This window comes from Scyliorhinus canicula, chromosome 15, assembly GCF_902713615.1.
Source record: "Scyliorhinus canicula chromosome 15, sScyCan1.1, whole genome shotgun sequence".
Classification (NCBI taxonomy): Eukaryota; Metazoa; Chordata; class Chondrichthyes; order Carcharhiniformes; family Scyliorhinidae; genus Scyliorhinus; species Scyliorhinus canicula.
In genome coordinates, this window is record NC_052160.1 from 130,059,770 (window position 1) to 130,076,389 (window position 16,620).

Below are 16,620 nucleotides of genomic sequence, written 5' to 3' on the forward strand. Positions count from 1 at the left end.
GTTGGCTAATCACAGTGATCCGTCTCTGACAATGGGTCTGTGACAGAGCCAGGTATGAGGTGAGGAAACTCTTCGGTGGTGGGGAACTTTGGGAACCAAAGTCCAAAGTCACAGAATTGCAGAATTGTTACAGTACGGAAGAGGCCATTCAGCCCATCATGCTCATTGAATGAGCAATTCACTGCGTGCCATGCCCCCGCCTTCGCCCGCAATCCTGCACATTCTCCCTTTCCAGACAATAAATCCAGCTCCTCTCAAATGCTTTGATTGAAGCTGCCTCCATCACACCTTCGGGCAGTGCATTCAACATCTTAAACACTCGCTGCGTGAAAAGTTTTCTCCTCGTGTTCCCATTGCTTCCTTTGCCAATCTTCTTAAGTCCGTTCACTTTGGTTCTTTTTTAAATAAATTTAGAATAGCCAATTCATTTTTTCCAATTAAGGGGCAATTTAGCGTGGCCAATCCACCTACCCTGCACATCTTTGGGTTGTGGGGGTGAAACACACGCAAACACGGGGAGAATGTGCAAACTCCACACGGACAGTGACCCAGAGCCGGGATCGAAACTAAGACCTCGGCGCCGTGAGGCAGTAGGGTTAACCCACTGCGCCACCGTGCTGTCACACAGTTTGGTTCTTGACCTTTCTAACACCAGGAACAGTTTTTTCTTTTCTGCTCTGTATCCCTCCCACCCTCTTCCCGCGCTCCTACATCAATCACACATCATGTTTCCAATAACTCCTATTCGCTATTAATTATTTTCTGAAAGAGATCCATCTAATTTGCATTGGACTTAATCAATAACGAATCTTTCCATTGTTTCCCCAGGGAGCTTGTCCCATAACTTGACCTTGGGCATGGTGGCAATGTCACTGGACTACTCATCCAGCATCTGGGTGAATGTTCTGGAGTTGGGAGTTCAAATCTAACCACGGCAGCTGGGATATTATTAATGAATTAATGAATGGAATTAAAAAGCTAGTCTCAGTGATGATGATCAAGAACCTACTGGATTGTGGTAAAAACCTATCCGGTTCACCAATGTGTTTCAGGGGAGGAAATCTGTCATCGTTATCTGGTCTGGCCTACATGTCACTAGTCTGTCGCCTGGGACTTATACCTTGAGGGGCGCCACTCCATATCGAGCGTGGCTGACTAGGAGTCTCTCTCGCTCTTACCACCAGTCATTGGCGTGTTTGGAAGGGTTTTTCAGGTTGGTGCACTCAGCCATGTTAGGCCATGCTACTAACACATCTTCCTTGGACATCAAGTCCTAGGATGGGACTCGAACCTGGAGCTTCTGGTTTGGAGGTAGGGACGCCACCCACTGTGCCACAAGGCAACCACAGCAATGTGGGTGACTCTTAACTGCCTTCTGAAAGAGCCAGCAAGCCATTCAGTTTTAAGGAAGACTGTGCAGGGTTATAGGGAGAAGACAGGGGAATGATATAAAGTAAATTGCTCCTATGGAGAGAGCTGGTGCAGACATGAGGGGCTGAATGGCCTCTCTGTGCTGTCAGAGTTCTGCGATTCTGTGCAAAAGCTGTAAACCTGAATTGAGTCATTCCCAGGCCCTGTCCATACCCAACATTCAGCAAATGTACTTTCCTTCCCTCTCTCCATATCGTCTTCCAACTCGATGACTCTCTGAGATATCTGCGCTCCTCCAGTTCTGGTCTCTTGACCATCCCCAAATTTTGATTACTCCACCCTTGGTGGCTGTGCCTTCACTTGCCCTGGCCCGAAGCTCTGCAATTCCCTCCTTAATACTTTCAGCCTCTCTACCATACCTCCCTCCTTTAAATTGACCAATAATCTGCCAGAATACCTCCTAATGGGGCCCATTGTCAAATTTTGTTTGATGATGCTCCTGTGAAGCATCCTTGGGATAATTGAATACCCTAAAGGTGCAAGTTGTTGACATACAATTGAAACATAACCTCTTCCCCTTTGTATTCTTCCCCATTGCGATGAGGGCCAACACTTCATTCGCCTTTTTGATTGAATTCTGCACCCATCCTCGAGTTTAGCCGTTTTGAGTACTTGAACACCCGAATCCATTTGCTTCCCCTACCTCCCTGCTTTCTCACCATTTAGCAAATGCACAAGATCTTTTGTGGATCAAGCGTGGACAAGCTCACATTTCCCCACATTGAACTTAATTTACCACTTATGCCCACCCATGTCTCTTTGTAATGTTCTGCTCTGATCGATGTAACGTATTGCGTCACTGAACAAAGTGTCAACGACAAAACTTTGATACAACTTACTATTCCTTCATCTAAGTTGTTGAGAAATATGAAGGAGAGCTGAAACCCTGATAAGGATCCCTGGGAACCCCAATTGTCTTCCACCACTTGGAGACTCTCCCAAAAAAACTGATGACGGGTTTCACAACGTTATTTCCAACTCTGTATACATTTAATTTTCTTTAATGATCTCTTGGGCAGAAATATATCAAATTCTGTTGGAAGTTGACATCGTCAACATTTATAAATAGGCCCCATTTCATCACCTTCGTGACCTCCTGGAAAATCTCAACCAGATTAGTCAAACATGACTTCGCAAATGCACGGCAATTCTCTTTGAGTGGCTGATGCCTGTCCTGTCCAAGTTTTCAGTCAATCTATCGCCAATGGCCAATCCTAGTAATTCCCCTATAATTGACGTTTGATTAATTGCGTGATAGTCTGTTGAATGTGAAATTTGACATGGAACCACACAAAGTTTCTGGGGCTGGGCTGGTGGACCTGAAGGTGATGGGAGCTGAGAAAAGAGCTGCCTTTTAAAAATATTAATAATAATCTTTTTATTGTCACAAGTAGGCTTGCACTAACACTGCAATGAAGTTTCTGTGGAAAACCCCTAGTCCCCACATTCCGGGTACGGGAATTCAACCCACTCTGCTGGCCTTGCTCTGCATTTCAAGCCAGCTGTCTAACCCACTGAGCTAAACTAGCCCTGTAATAATCTTCATCATCACAGGTTGGCTCCCATTAACACTTCAATGAAATTACTGTGAAAAGCCCCTAGTCGTCACATTCCGGCCTCTGTTCGGGTATTGTCATGTGAGAGTACCTTGAAGAAATGGGTGTTTAAGAAATATACCTTTAAGAAATGGATGTTTATCAGTGATGTCAGAGAGTGGGTGGAGCTGGGCTGTCTATCAGCTCTTTACTTTCGTTTTAGGCTGTTTGCTGCAGGGTGTGTTTTAGTTTTGTTTTCAGTGTTGGAGCTGAAGCCAGACAGAGCAGGTGTACTGTTGATCTCTCTGCCATGAAAAGACTATCTCTTGATCATTTGGTGAATTCTAAATGTTTTCACTAGTGAATGTAAACCTAATGTGTTTCTGTTAAAAGCTGTTTCTTCTGTCTCCTGGATGTTGTTTGGGAAGTTATTAAGGATTACTTAGTGTTGTATTCTTTGGGGGTTGTATTTGAATTGATGGTTGCTAAGATGTTCACTGTCTGTTTAAAAAGGTTAACTTGAGTTCATAGAATAAATATTGTTTTGCTTTAAAAAATACTTTTCCATTTCTGCTGTACCACACCTGTAGAGTGGGCCGTGTGCCCCCATACCACAATCTATTAAAAGTTGTGGGTCAGGTGAACTCCATGATACACTTTAGGGTTCTCTAAACCCTGGCCCATAACAAGTATACAGAGAGAGAATTCAGAATATCCAATTCACCTAAAGTACGTCTTTCGGGACTTGTGGGAAGAAACCGGAGCACCCGGACGAAACCCACGCAGACGCAGAGAAAACGTGCAGACTCACACAGACAGTGACCCAAGCCGGGAATCGAACCTAGGACCCTGGAGCTGTGAAGCACCAGTGCTACCCACTGTGCTACTGTGCTGCATAGTTGGAACTGGTCCCTTTGATTCTTTCATTCAAAGATACTTTGGATGCTAACTCTAAGTTGAGGTGCCCTTGTCAGATCATCCTTGGAAAGCCTCAATAGTTTTGATCATTACCAACAGGTTTGAACGCTATAGGGACATCCTAGATTTCAGCTCACCACGGTTTCTACCTGAATTAGTGGCCGGGTACAAAATGCATTCAAAAAAACTGAATGAAATGTTGGTCATCATCGCAATGGTGCTAGGAGAAACGGTAATGCTTCAATTGTATAACAACAGTTTTCATTTATGTTTTGTTTATTGGTTGATGGGATGAGGGCATCGCTGAGACAGTATTTATTGCCCACCACCGAGGGCATCTAGGAGTCAACCATATTGCTGCGGATCTGGAGTCACATGTAGGCCAAGCCAGGTAAAGATGACAGATTTCCCTCCCAAAGGGACCAGACAGGTTTTTACGACAATCGTTTCATAGTCATTGTTCGACTTTAAATTCCAGACACTAATGCACTCAGATTTCACAATCTGCCATGGCAGGGTTCGAACCTGGTCCACAGAGCATTACCTCGGGCTTCTGGATTACTAGTCCAACGGCAAAACCACGAGGCCACCCCTTTATGGCAGCACCTTTGTGGTGCTAAATTGTCCTAAGATGCTTCACAGCCCTGGGTCTGTCAAGGCTGTCAGCCCTGTGATTGGTCCAGCAGCATTGGCAGCCCAGTCTTCCACCCCAATAGGATGGCGAGCACAGAGGAGACCAAATAGAAAGCTGTCTTTAGGAAAATAAATTCCCCTGGCATGACTCCCGACAAAAGTAGGTCCAGGACCCTCACAGTTATGCCCAATATTGGGGTACAGAAGTCCTTGGAAAAATCCTCCCCATTAGGCCATGAAAAATAGGGACTTTCAGAGCATCTTAAAGGAGGAGAGGGATATAGTGAGGCAGGTGGTGTTCGTGAAGAAATTCCAGAATTTAGGGTGCAAACATTTGGAAGTACAATGACCAGTGGTGGATGAGTAGGAGGCTGTATTTGAAGGAACGCTGGAATCCTGCAGTGTGGTAGGGCTGGTGGAGATTACAGAGAAAGGGAAGAGATGGCGCTATGGAGGGCTTTGAAAACAAGGATGAGAATTGCAGAACATTACCTGCCTTTGTCGCTTATCCATATTAATGTACTTCCCTGCAACCACCTATCAATTGCAGTTTTGAAAAATCCAATTAACCCTCAGTATCCACAGCCTTCTGAGGCAGAGGTTTAGTCCAGTACCCTTTGTATGAAAAAATGCTTCCTGAATTCGCCCTGGTGTGGCGGGCTCTAATTTTAAGACTATGCTCCATTGATCTGGACTCCTGCACTAGAATGGGCGGCATGGTGGCACAGTGGTTAGCACTGCTGCCTCACAGCACCAGGGACCTGGGTACGATTCCCCGGCTTGGGTAACTGCCCGTGTGGAGTTTAACACGTTTTCCCCGCGTCTGCGTGGGATTCCTCCGGGCACTCCAGTTTTCTTCCCACAAGTCCCGCAAGACATGGTTATTAGGTGAATTGGACATTCTGAATTCTCCCTCTGTGTACCCGAACAGGCGCCGGAGTGTGGTGACTAGGGGCTTTTCACAGTAACTTCATTGCAGTGTTAATGTAAGCCTACTTGTGACACTAATAAAGATTATTATTTTAAAAATTTGTTAAGAGTCGATGATTGCTTATATTCCCTTGAGTTTAGACAGCGGATTGAATCAAGGTGCTTAAAAGGATAATAATTTTCTCTCTATCTGCAGAATCAATTTGCTTTACTATTTTAAACACAGAGCATTATGTCAATTTTAATAGCAGCTTATGCTTGGACTTTCAGAGCACCATAGCCCTATCGAGTGGACAGGGGGAATATCTACACTGTCCCGAGAGGGGCAGCGAAGTCTTTACCGTTACAGTTACTGACTGGGGCCCTGCAGATTTGCAACAAGTTACTCCCTGAATTATTTCTGTTTGACTTTGCACCAGTTTGTCTGTGGAAATATTTACATCTCTTATTACTGTTTACACAACTTGGCATAAAGACATGCTCCAACTTTAGCTAGTTTAGGAGAGCAGCCCGCTGCCTGACCCCTTGTAAAACACGTGCTCCCTCTCTCGATCTCCCCTCTCTCGCTCAGAGCTGTTTAAGCAGTGATGATACACAAATATTGATCAAAACAGCACCGATGAACATTTATGGTGCTTTCCCCTGGGCATGCCCATACTCAGAACCAATGACAACTATTTGTGTGTGAGTGAGTGTATGTCTGTGTCTGTGTGTGTGTACATATCAGTGCATGTGTGAGTGTGTGTGACTGTGTGTTGTATCAGTGTGTGTGTGTATGCATCTGTGAGTGTTTTGTGAGTGTGTGAATGTTTCTTTTTTTTTATAAATTTAGATTACCCAATTATTTTTTCCAATTAAGGGGCAATTTAGTGTGGCCAATCCACCTACTCTGCACATTTTTGGGTTGTGGGGGCGAAACCCACGCAGACACGGGGAGAATGTGCAAACTCCACACAGACAGTGACCCAGAGCCGGGATCGAACCTGGGACCTCAGCGCCGTGAGGCGGTTGTGCTAACCACTAGGCCACCGTGCTGCCCTTGTGTGAATGTTTCTGAGTGTATGTTTGTGCGTGTATATATGTGAGTATGTGTGACTGCTTGTGTGTGTATATATATGAATTTGTGTGTGAGTGTGTAGTGTATGTGAGTGTGTTTGAGTGCGTGAGTTTCAATGTGAGTGTGTGCAATTGAGTGGTGCAGTGTGTGTGTGTTTGAGCATGTGTGTGAATACGTGTGTTGTGTGTGTGTTGCATGTGTGTATGAGTGTGTGTCTTTGAGTGTGCTGTGTGCATGTTTGTTTGAGTGTGTATGCATGTTTGAGCGTGTGTGTGTGCCTTTGAGTGTGCGTGTCTGAGTGTGCTGTGTGTTTGAGTGTGTGTTGTTTGTATTTGAATGTGTGCCTTTGAGTGTGCGTGTCTGAGTGTGCTGTGTGTGTTTGAGTGTGTGTTGTTTGTATTTGAATGTGTGCCTTTGAGTGTGCATGTTTGAGTGTGCTGTGTGTGTTTGAGTGTGTGTTGTTTGTATTTGAATGTGTGCCTTTGAGTGTGCATGTTTGAGTGTGCTGTGTGTGTGTTTGAGTGCGTGTTTTGTGCGTTTGCATGTGTGTGTGTCTGCCTTCCAATTAAAACCAATGTGACATTGCTAATGTGTTAATTATTAAAACGTTTTTTTAAAGCATTAGTTTCCACAGTGCCATTCACTACACAACATGTCCCCGAGTGATTTGCAGCTAATGAAGCACTTTGAAATATAGTCACTGTTATAACGAAGGAAAGATGGCAGCCAATTTGAACACAGGAAGATCCCACAAATAATAATCTGTTTTAATGATGTTGATTGTGGGATAAATATTGATATTTACATTGGATAGAATCCCTCCTACTCTTCAAACTAAAAACCATGGGAACTTCCACCTCCACATGATGGGGCCTCAGTTTAACCTCGGATTAGGAATAAATGGCATCCACAGTGCAGCACACCCCCGGCAGTTGTTGATTAATGTGCTGAAGTCTCCTGGAGTGAGAATTGAACCCACGACCTTCTGACTCACAGAGAAGTGTGGCCGGTAATGCAAATTGCGGCAGAGGTGACTTGAGATCCTGCCCCTTCAATGTAAATGATCACCAGGAATCTGTGGTCGGTCCGGGCCACAGCTGATGGAACACCCTGCTCAGGCTTGTTGATGTCTTGTGCATGTTTGCTCCTGTGAAAGGAGCATTATTTACTCCAACGTGAGGTTTCAATCCCCCATAGATTTTGTTCCTTACACCTTTAATAAAACAGCCATTTAGGGAGAGATTTACTGGCTGTTCACTGCGGCAGGAAATTCCAATCCCACGCCGGCACAAGAGGGGTGCTGCCATCCCCGTTGACAGCGGCGGGGTGGTGGGGCCCCTGCCCTGCCGATAAACATGCGGCGGGATGGTGGGTAAATCCCGCCCTAATTGATTATGGGTGACTAATAGTTAGATCAATTCAATACCTGCAGAATATACCCCCACACACCATCAATGGGAGGCCTGAAACATAGGATAGGAGATTACAGAATTACAGAGAATTACAGCGCAGAAGCAGGCCATTCAGCCCAACTGGTTGATGCTAGCATTCATGCTTCATACGAGTCTCCTCCCAACCCCCCTTCCTCTCACCCTATCAACAGATCCTCCACCTTCCCCCCACCTGGGTTTTCTTTAGCCCCCTCTTAAATGTATCTATGTTATTCGCCTCAGCTACGTCCACGTAGGGGCTGGTTTAGCACAGTGGGCTAAACAGCTGGCTTGTAATGCAAAACAAGGCCCGCAGCGCGGGTTCAATCCCCGTACCAGCCTCCCCGAACAGGCGCCGGAATGTGGCGACTTGGGGCTTCTCACAGTAACTTCATTGAAGCCTACTCGTGACAATAAGCGATTATTATTCCTTCTCAAACTATCCCTCTCACCAGGTTGTGTGGGATTTCCGGCTGAACACTTCCCATGTCCCGAATGAAGATCTTCACTTTGTAAGAAAAATGGTTCTTTCATGTGAAGCGGGTGTCGCAGGTTGGGCCAGCATCTGTTGCCCATCCCTAATTGCCCTTGAACTGAGTGGTTCGTTCGGCCATTTCAGAGGGCAGGCGACCACATTACCCTGCGCCCGGAGTCACAATGTCGGCCACACCAGGTTAGGACGGCAGATTTCCTTCCCTGAAGGCCATTAACGGACCAGATGGATTTTTACAACAATCGATGGTAGCTTCCTGCTCGCCATTACTGAGACTAACTTTCAATCCCAGATTTATTCATTGAATTAAAATTCCGCCAGCTGCCTGGGTGGGATTTGAATCCATGTCGCCATTAGCCTGAGCCTCTGGGGGATTAGTATTCCACTGACAGCATCTACCTCTCCGGCTCGATTCTTAAAATTTGCGGATGATTTGTGTACCGTCCCTTTAATTCAGGACGGCGTCTTTGAAGAAAACATTTCCAGAAAGTAGCGTGCTGGCCAAGATTCTGCATCAGCAGCTCGACGGAGCTTTTGATATTCTGCAGACTGTTGGCTCAGCGTTGCCACACTTGAAAAGCACAGCCAGCAATTCCAGCCAGGAATCCGAGTGCCTGCCATTTGCCTTCATCGCACGAGATCTGCAGCAGTGCGCATTCTAAGAACCAGCTTACAACCCGCGGCACCCGCACAGGATTCAGCCATTTGGCTGCAGAAGAAACACATCTTATATGGGACAAGGAGCTGAAATATTTAATAGAGAAAAATAATTTACATTAATGGAGTGCCACTCAGGGCATTTTTTCTTTTATTCTTTCATGGGATATGGGCAACACGGTAGCACAAGTGGCTAGCACTGTGGCTTCACAGTGCCAGGATCCCAGGTTCGATTCCCCGCTGGGTCACTGTCTGTGCGGAGTCTGCACGTTCTCCCCGTGTCTGCGTGAGTTTCCTCCGGGTGCTCCGGTTTCCTCCCACCGTCCAAAGTCGTGCAGGTTAGGTGGATTGGCCATGATAAATTGCCCTTGGTGACCAAAAAAGGTTAGGAGGGGTTATTAGGTCACGGGGATAGGGTGGAAGTGAGGGCTTAAATGGGTCGGTGCAGACTCGATGGGCCGACTGGCCTCCTTCTGCACTGTATGTTCTATGTTCTAACACAGGAGGGAAACAGTCGCTCATTGGGATTTTCACAATGATTGGCCTGCGGATAGGCCAGTGAGTGAGCTCTCGGATCTAGACCGTCAATTAAAGGTCTTTGTGTTTGGAAACGAATGGCAAAATGCCACAGTGGGTAAGGGAAGGTGCGTTAAATATGGAAGCACCAGCTCTCCACATTTTTCAAACCTCAATTAATAAACAGTTTTTGTACCTTGGCCACCACTGTGGGAAGGGGGGGGTGCCATTTGTAGGGCAGCCTGTGGCTGCTCCTGCACCCAGACAAAGGGCTGCCTGGAGCACTGGTGCCTAAGCCTGTTGCTGGGAGGCCATGGGTTTGATTCTCCGCCCCAGGATGCCTGGAATGCATTCCCCGTTGGGACGGAGAATCGGGTGTTGCGGCAAAATTAGGACGTGATGCTCCGACCTCTCACTGGCAAGGTGAACGAGTTCATAATGACCCATTTGCATCTATTTAATGGGCCCGGCGCCCTATGCTCCGCTCTCCTGAGATTCTCTGTTCCACACGACAGAGAATCACGTGGGCGCAGTTCACGTGTGGTCTGTACTATCGTGGCCCTGGTATGCTGGACCTCCATCATGAGCTTCCCCACGCCGGCGCCACGATGGTAGACACCATCAGAGCCCATCCGACAGCCCAAACCCCCCTGCATCGCACATCAGCCCTGCTCCCCCCACCCCCTGACACTGCACAGCAGCCTTCAACCGCTGGATTTTTTGGGTGTGCCAACCCCACCCCCAAGGTCAGGGGTCACCCAGCCCGCCTCCTGCAGGGACCCCTGTAACAGGGAAACCCCCCCCAGGGACTCCTGTGATAGGGATCGCAGCCTAGACTGGGGCAGCGGGAAGCATAATAGCCGAAATACTTACTTTGCAGTTCCATGTGTCCATTCCTCGAAGGAGAGCAGCTATACCTGCGTCTGGTTCCCACAGGTCCACTATCTGCAAGCCATTCATAGCTTTTGAGTAGTGGTCTGTGATTTACAACTCATAAAAAACATCTGCAGCTTTGATCCATTCATATCCTATCACGCTTCAGTGGCCGAACGGTGAAACCCCAATGTTTGTAATCATTGACCACATCAAAGAGATGTAAGTGCACTAAGTGCATTCTAATTGCTCAAGAGTATAATTTTACTGCACTTTTCTCAAGGTGGCGGCCCGATATTGGGAGACCCTGGGAATTCTTCCTAATCCACGCCATGCATAAATTTTCATGACGTGGAACACTGAATTGTACCCCACTTTATAAATGTGAAGTGGCTGGTAAAAGTGGTGCAACTCAGCTCCGGCAGCAGAACATAGTCTCCCAAACAAAGAACCAGCCCCATGTTCTGCGCATCAAAATGATTTCTTGCTGCCTGTGGAGTCTGATGACTAACTGGAAAAAATACCTTGAATTCAGCTCAATAGGCTCTTAATGAACGTGATTTGTTCCTTTTGCTACTCCCAAATCATCTCTGCAAACGTGCCCCAGAGGCCTTCAGCTGCCTTTTAACTAGTGTGCCTGTTTTTTAACGGCTGTCCACCATTGACACCGGCCTGGGTCGAGGTTCAAATCCAACCCTATTTCTTTTGTCAGGTTTTTCATTACCTGTCCTCATGTCTTTGATTTTGGTTTGATGGCCATTTTGGCCTGAGTCACCCTCGATGGGTCATTTTTCAATATTTAGGGAATTATCTAAATGTACGTTGGTTGCAATGTGGGCAATCATGGCAACCAACGTGCAGGTCAGCAAGATCCCACACTCAGAAATTAGATAAAGAAACAATTGGGCGGCATGGTGGCACAGCAGTTCGCACTGCTGTCTGACAGCACCAGGGACCCGGGTTCGAGTCCTTCCTCGGGTGACTGTATGCGTGGGTTTCCTCCAGGTGCTCTGGTTTCCCGCCACATGTGCAGGTTAGGTGGATTGACCATGCTAAATGCCCCTTAGTGTCCAGAGGTTGGGCGGGGTTACAGGGATGGCACAGGTGTGTGGACCTAAGTAGGGTGCTCTTTCAGAGGGTTTGGTGCAGACTCGATGGGCCGAATTGCCTCCTTCTGTACTGCAGGGATTCAATGATTCTATGAATTCAGCTGTTTCAGTAGTAGCGATTTGTTGATAAATGTTAACCAGGACAGACAGAAACCCCCTGCTCTTCTTTGTATAATGTCATGGGATTATTTGTGTCCACCTAAACAGGCAGATTGAAGCCTCAAAATAACATCTCATCCAAAAACATCTCTTCTGACAGTGTAACACTCCTTTTATACTGCATTGAGGTATAAAACTTAAGAATCTACACTGCGTAATTCCAAAATACCACAACCCATCCATGCTCTCATAAATAAAGTAAAGCCGCCATAATCTCCGACGACCATAGGCTGCTTTCCCCTTTGAGGGGGAAGAGCTGACTGGTGGTGATTTAACCTGAGGATCACCACACCTCAGGCGAGGGGCAAGGTTGAGAAGGCGGGGCCTTCATAAATAACCTCAGCCGGTACGGGGAATTGAACCGGCGCTGTTGGCCTCGTCCTGCATCACGAACTGTCCAGCCAACTGAGCGTATAGGGAGACCGAGCGGTATTAGAACATAGAACAGTACAGCACAGAACAGGCCCTTCGGCCCTCAATGTTGCGCCGAGCAATGATCACCCCACCCAAACCCACGCATCCACCCCACACCCACAACCCCCCCTCCCCTCCTTAACCTTACTTTTTAGGACACTACGGGCAATTTAGCATGGCCAATCCACCTAACCCGCACATCTTTGGACTGTGGGAGGAAACCGGAGCACCCGGAGGAAACCCACGCACACACGGGGAGGACGTGCAGACTCCGCATAGACAGTGACCCAGCCGGGAATCGAACCTGGGACCCTGGAGCTGTGAAGCATTTATGCTAACCACCATGCTACCGTGCTGCCCCACGGTATTGTTTCGGGATTAGTAATCTCGGGACCCAGGGTGATGTTCTGGCGACCTGGGTTGGAATCTCACAATGGCAGGTGGTGAAATTTGAAGTTAATAAAAAAATCTGGGATTAAAAGTCTATTGATAACCATTGAAAGTCTAATGGCCATTAGTGATTGATGTTCACTAATAATCTGAGTCACCAATGCCTTTTTGGGAAGGAAATCTGCCATCCTTACCTGGCCTGGCCTCCAGATTTACAGCAATGTGGTTGACTCTTAACTACCCTCCGATAATGGCCTAGCAAGCCACTCAGTACAAGGGCAATTAGGGATGGGCAATAAATACTGGACCAGCCGGCGACGCCCACATCCGACGAACAGAGACTAACAAAACTATCTGAATCATCCGAAGAATTATATTTAGAAATTCAAATGGAATTGAGTCACCTCCTGCTTGGAGATGAGTCCATCCCTGTTAATACTAGGGTGGCTAACTTTGGCTGGACATATATTTCCGGAGCTTCACGTGATGTCATGCCTTCACACACCAATTGGAAATGGATAGACTTTTCATTACCGCCAGTGGATGATTCTTGATTTCCCCCCATCGCCTCTTATTTTTTTTATTACTAACAAATCATAGACTTTACAGTGCAGAAGGAAGACATTCGGCCCATCGAGTCTGCACCGGCCTTTAGAAAGAGCAACCGACTTAAGCCCACACCTCCACCCTATAGCCGTAACCCCACCTAACCTTTTTGGACACTAAGGGGCAATTTAGCACGGCCAATCCACCCAACCGGCACACCTTTGGACTGTGGGAAGAAATCGGAGCCCCCGGAGGAAACTCACGCAGACACGACATGCAGACGCCACACAGACAGTGACCTAAGCTGGGAATCGAACCTGGGACCCTGGAGCTGTGAAACAACAGTGCTAACCACTGTGCTACAGTGCCACCCATTTATAAAATGAAGCTATGAAAGAGTCAAATAAGTTTTACAAATATATAATTCTTTTTAGTGACCATTTGATTTTTCACAGCAGCGTCCTGACGTCTCCAGGGAAATCCTGGAGGATTGGCAACCCCTAGTTATTATTAATGTTAGAGTTTACAATTGAATAAAGAGCTAAATGTGAGTTTGAGTGGGGTGTATATTCAAATGGTAGACATTTTAACACCAATGTGTTTCCTTTCTTATTCCAGGCATTCTCCAGCTTTGCTTCCTTACCATTTAATCTCGAAAGTTTTTTGGGGGAAAAAAACAACTTACTACGCAACATTACTTTGCCAAATACAGTGTGGTCCCGGGCCAGGGTGCTACAGTTCCATCGATGGTGTCGGAATTGGTGCTGGCATTCACGGATCCACTCCTTGGCTCCTTCTCCAATTGACTGCATGATATCCGGGTGCTTCTGACACAGCTGCCGCTGTTTGTTGACCAGTCCTGGGATGTTGTCACAGATCACACGTGCTCCAAGAGCTCCAATGTACCTGTGGGAGAGATCAGCGCCATTAGACCACATCACATTACACAAACGTCCCGAATACCATTTCAAATAATTTGCTTAGTGTTATAGAACGATACAGCACAGAAGGCACACAATATGACCCATCGTGTCTTTGCACTCTCTTTGAAAGAGATATCCAGTTTGGCCCCCCTTCCCTCTGCTCTTTCCCCATAGCCCTGCAAACATTTGCTTCCCAAGTTTGAAAGAATATGACACAGGATGTGGGCATCAACAATTTCTTTCCCCTCCTCAATGGCCCTTGAACTGGGCGGCATTTCAGAGCGCAGGTAACAGCCAGCCACATTGCTGCGGGCCAGATCGGGTAAGGATGGCGGATTTCCTACTGAAATGAGGTTAGTGAACTAGACAGGTTTCTACAACCATTAATGATAGCATCAGAGTCACCATTACTGAGACTAGTTCCAATTTCCAGTTTCATAAATAGAATTTAAATTCCACCAGCTGCTCAGCTGGGATTTGAATCACTGTCCCCAAAATGTTACCCTGGAGTACTAGTCCAGTGAAATTACCAGCACCCCACCTTTTAAGAGTCAACCACATTGCTGGAGTCACAAGTAGGGCAGACCAGGAAAGAACAGCAGATTTCCTTCAGGGAAGGAAATCAGATTAGTTTTTATAACAATGGTCGCCATTTGACTCTTAATTCAGATTTTGGTTTAATTTCCATCACCTGCCGTGGTTGGATTTGAACTCAGGTCCCCAGCGTGTTACCCTGGGTCTCTGGAATAGTAGCCTTGTGGCAATACCGCTATGCCATTGCCTCCCCCATGATGCTAGTGAATCTGCTTCTCTCGGGTAACACTTCCAAATCATAACATCTCGCCCCATAAAATAATTTATCTTCCTCTCCCCGGCTTCTTTTTGCCAACAATCTTCAACCCTGCTGGCCAAAACCTCCCGCCAATAAAACGTTTTGCCCTATTTACTTTACCGAGCCTCTTCACAATTTAAAACTCTTAAATCTCCGCTGTGATCGACTGCTTAATTGATTTAACCTGAGAAAATTATAATTAAAATTTTTAAAATTGGGAAAAGTTTTCGGAAGCGGGAGAGGGCAAGTGGGTCGGCTGCCCATCACACTCCCTGCTGCAGCTTCGTTCCCAGTCTTGGGTGGGGTCTAGTAGAGAGACTGATCTGCTATCATCGTTTACCTCCTGCAGAAAGCAAAGGTATTCACGTGGCTCCTGCCCACTATTTTCCATTCGCAATTCCCATGTCTCCACCTATGATTGAAGCTCCTCAGATGAAAGATATCAGACTGTAATTATGTCCTCCTGCCATTGGAGGTGCTGCAGCAAGAGGGTGCATTTATAACATGGGGAGGGGAGGGGGGGGGGTGGGATTCTCTGCTGCCCGCCACCGTTAGTGGAGTTTCCGATATGGCGGAGATCTCAACCTGAAAACTTGGGTGGGTTGGGCACCCATCCCGTTGCGATGCGCCGGTCCCCAGTGGCAGCGGCATCAACCTTTGTGGCCCGTGCCAGCGGGAGGGTACATATGGGTCATTTGACCCCATTTACATCCTATTAACGGGCTTTGCAGCAGATTCTCCTTGCCTCCTCTGGCCCTCTGGGCCGGGATTTATGCGGGTGTGGATTGGTGAAAGTATTTGCCAGTGTTCCCCTCCCGTGGTGGACCTTGTGGTTAGCCAAAGTATTTAACGTAGGTGCTTCAAAATCCATCGGAGGGCCCCTTCCCCCCAACAACGCGAATCCTGCCCAACCCGCCCTCAGCCCCCCATTAGACCCCCCCATCAGACCCCCTCATCAGAGACCCCCAAGCAGAGACCTTCACCAGACCCCCCCATCACACCACCCCATCAGACCCCCCCATCAGACCCCCCCATCAGACTCCCCATCAGAGACCCCCAACCAGAGACCTCCACCAGACACCCCCATCACAGCACCCCATCAGATATCCCCAACCAGAGACCTCCACCAGACCCCCCATCAGACCCCCCCATCAGAGACCCCCAACCAGAGACCTCCACCAGACCCCCCATCACACCACCCCATCAGACCCCCCCATCAGACCCCCCCATCAGACCCCCCCATCAGACTCCCCATCAGAGACCCCCAACCAGAGACCTCCACCAGACACCCCTATCACACCACCCCATCAGAGACCCCCAACCAGAGACCTCCACCAGTCCCCCCATCAGACCCTCCCATCAGAGACCCCCAACCAGAGACCTCCACCAGCCCCTCGTCATCAGTCCCCCTCATCAGAGACCCCCAACTAGAGACCTTCACCAGACCCCCCATCAGACCACCCCATCAGACCCCCCAACCAGAGACCTCCACCAGACCCACCCCATCAGACCCCCCATCAGACTCCCCCATCAGAGACCCCCAACCAGAGACCTCCACCAGACCACCCATTAGACCACCATCAGAGACCCCGACCAGAGGCTTCCTACCAGGCATCAAAAAGAAACCTGCCATGAGACCACCCCATATAAGAGGCCTCCCCATCAGAAACCCCCCATATTCGAGACCCCCATACCAGAGACCCCCCTATCAGAGACTTCCCCCATATCAGAGACCCCCTCCATATTAGAGACCCTCCCCATAACAGACACACCC

General features: G+C 47.7%; 1 protein-coding gene across 1 annotated transcript in view; it reads right to left on the reverse strand.

Annotated features, from left to right (window-relative positions):
• The window catches only part of wnt2bb (wingless-type MMTV integration site family, member 2Bb), a 72,327-nt gene that overhangs the window by 34,467 nt on the left and 21,240 nt on the right, over positions 1-16,620 (reverse strand). The window contains exon 2 of the mRNA XM_038820722.1: positions 13,777-13,997. Coding sequence (XP_038676650.1) covers positions 13,777-13,997 — 221 coding nt within the window. The remainder of the gene's footprint in view (positions 1-13,776; positions 13,998-16,620) is intronic.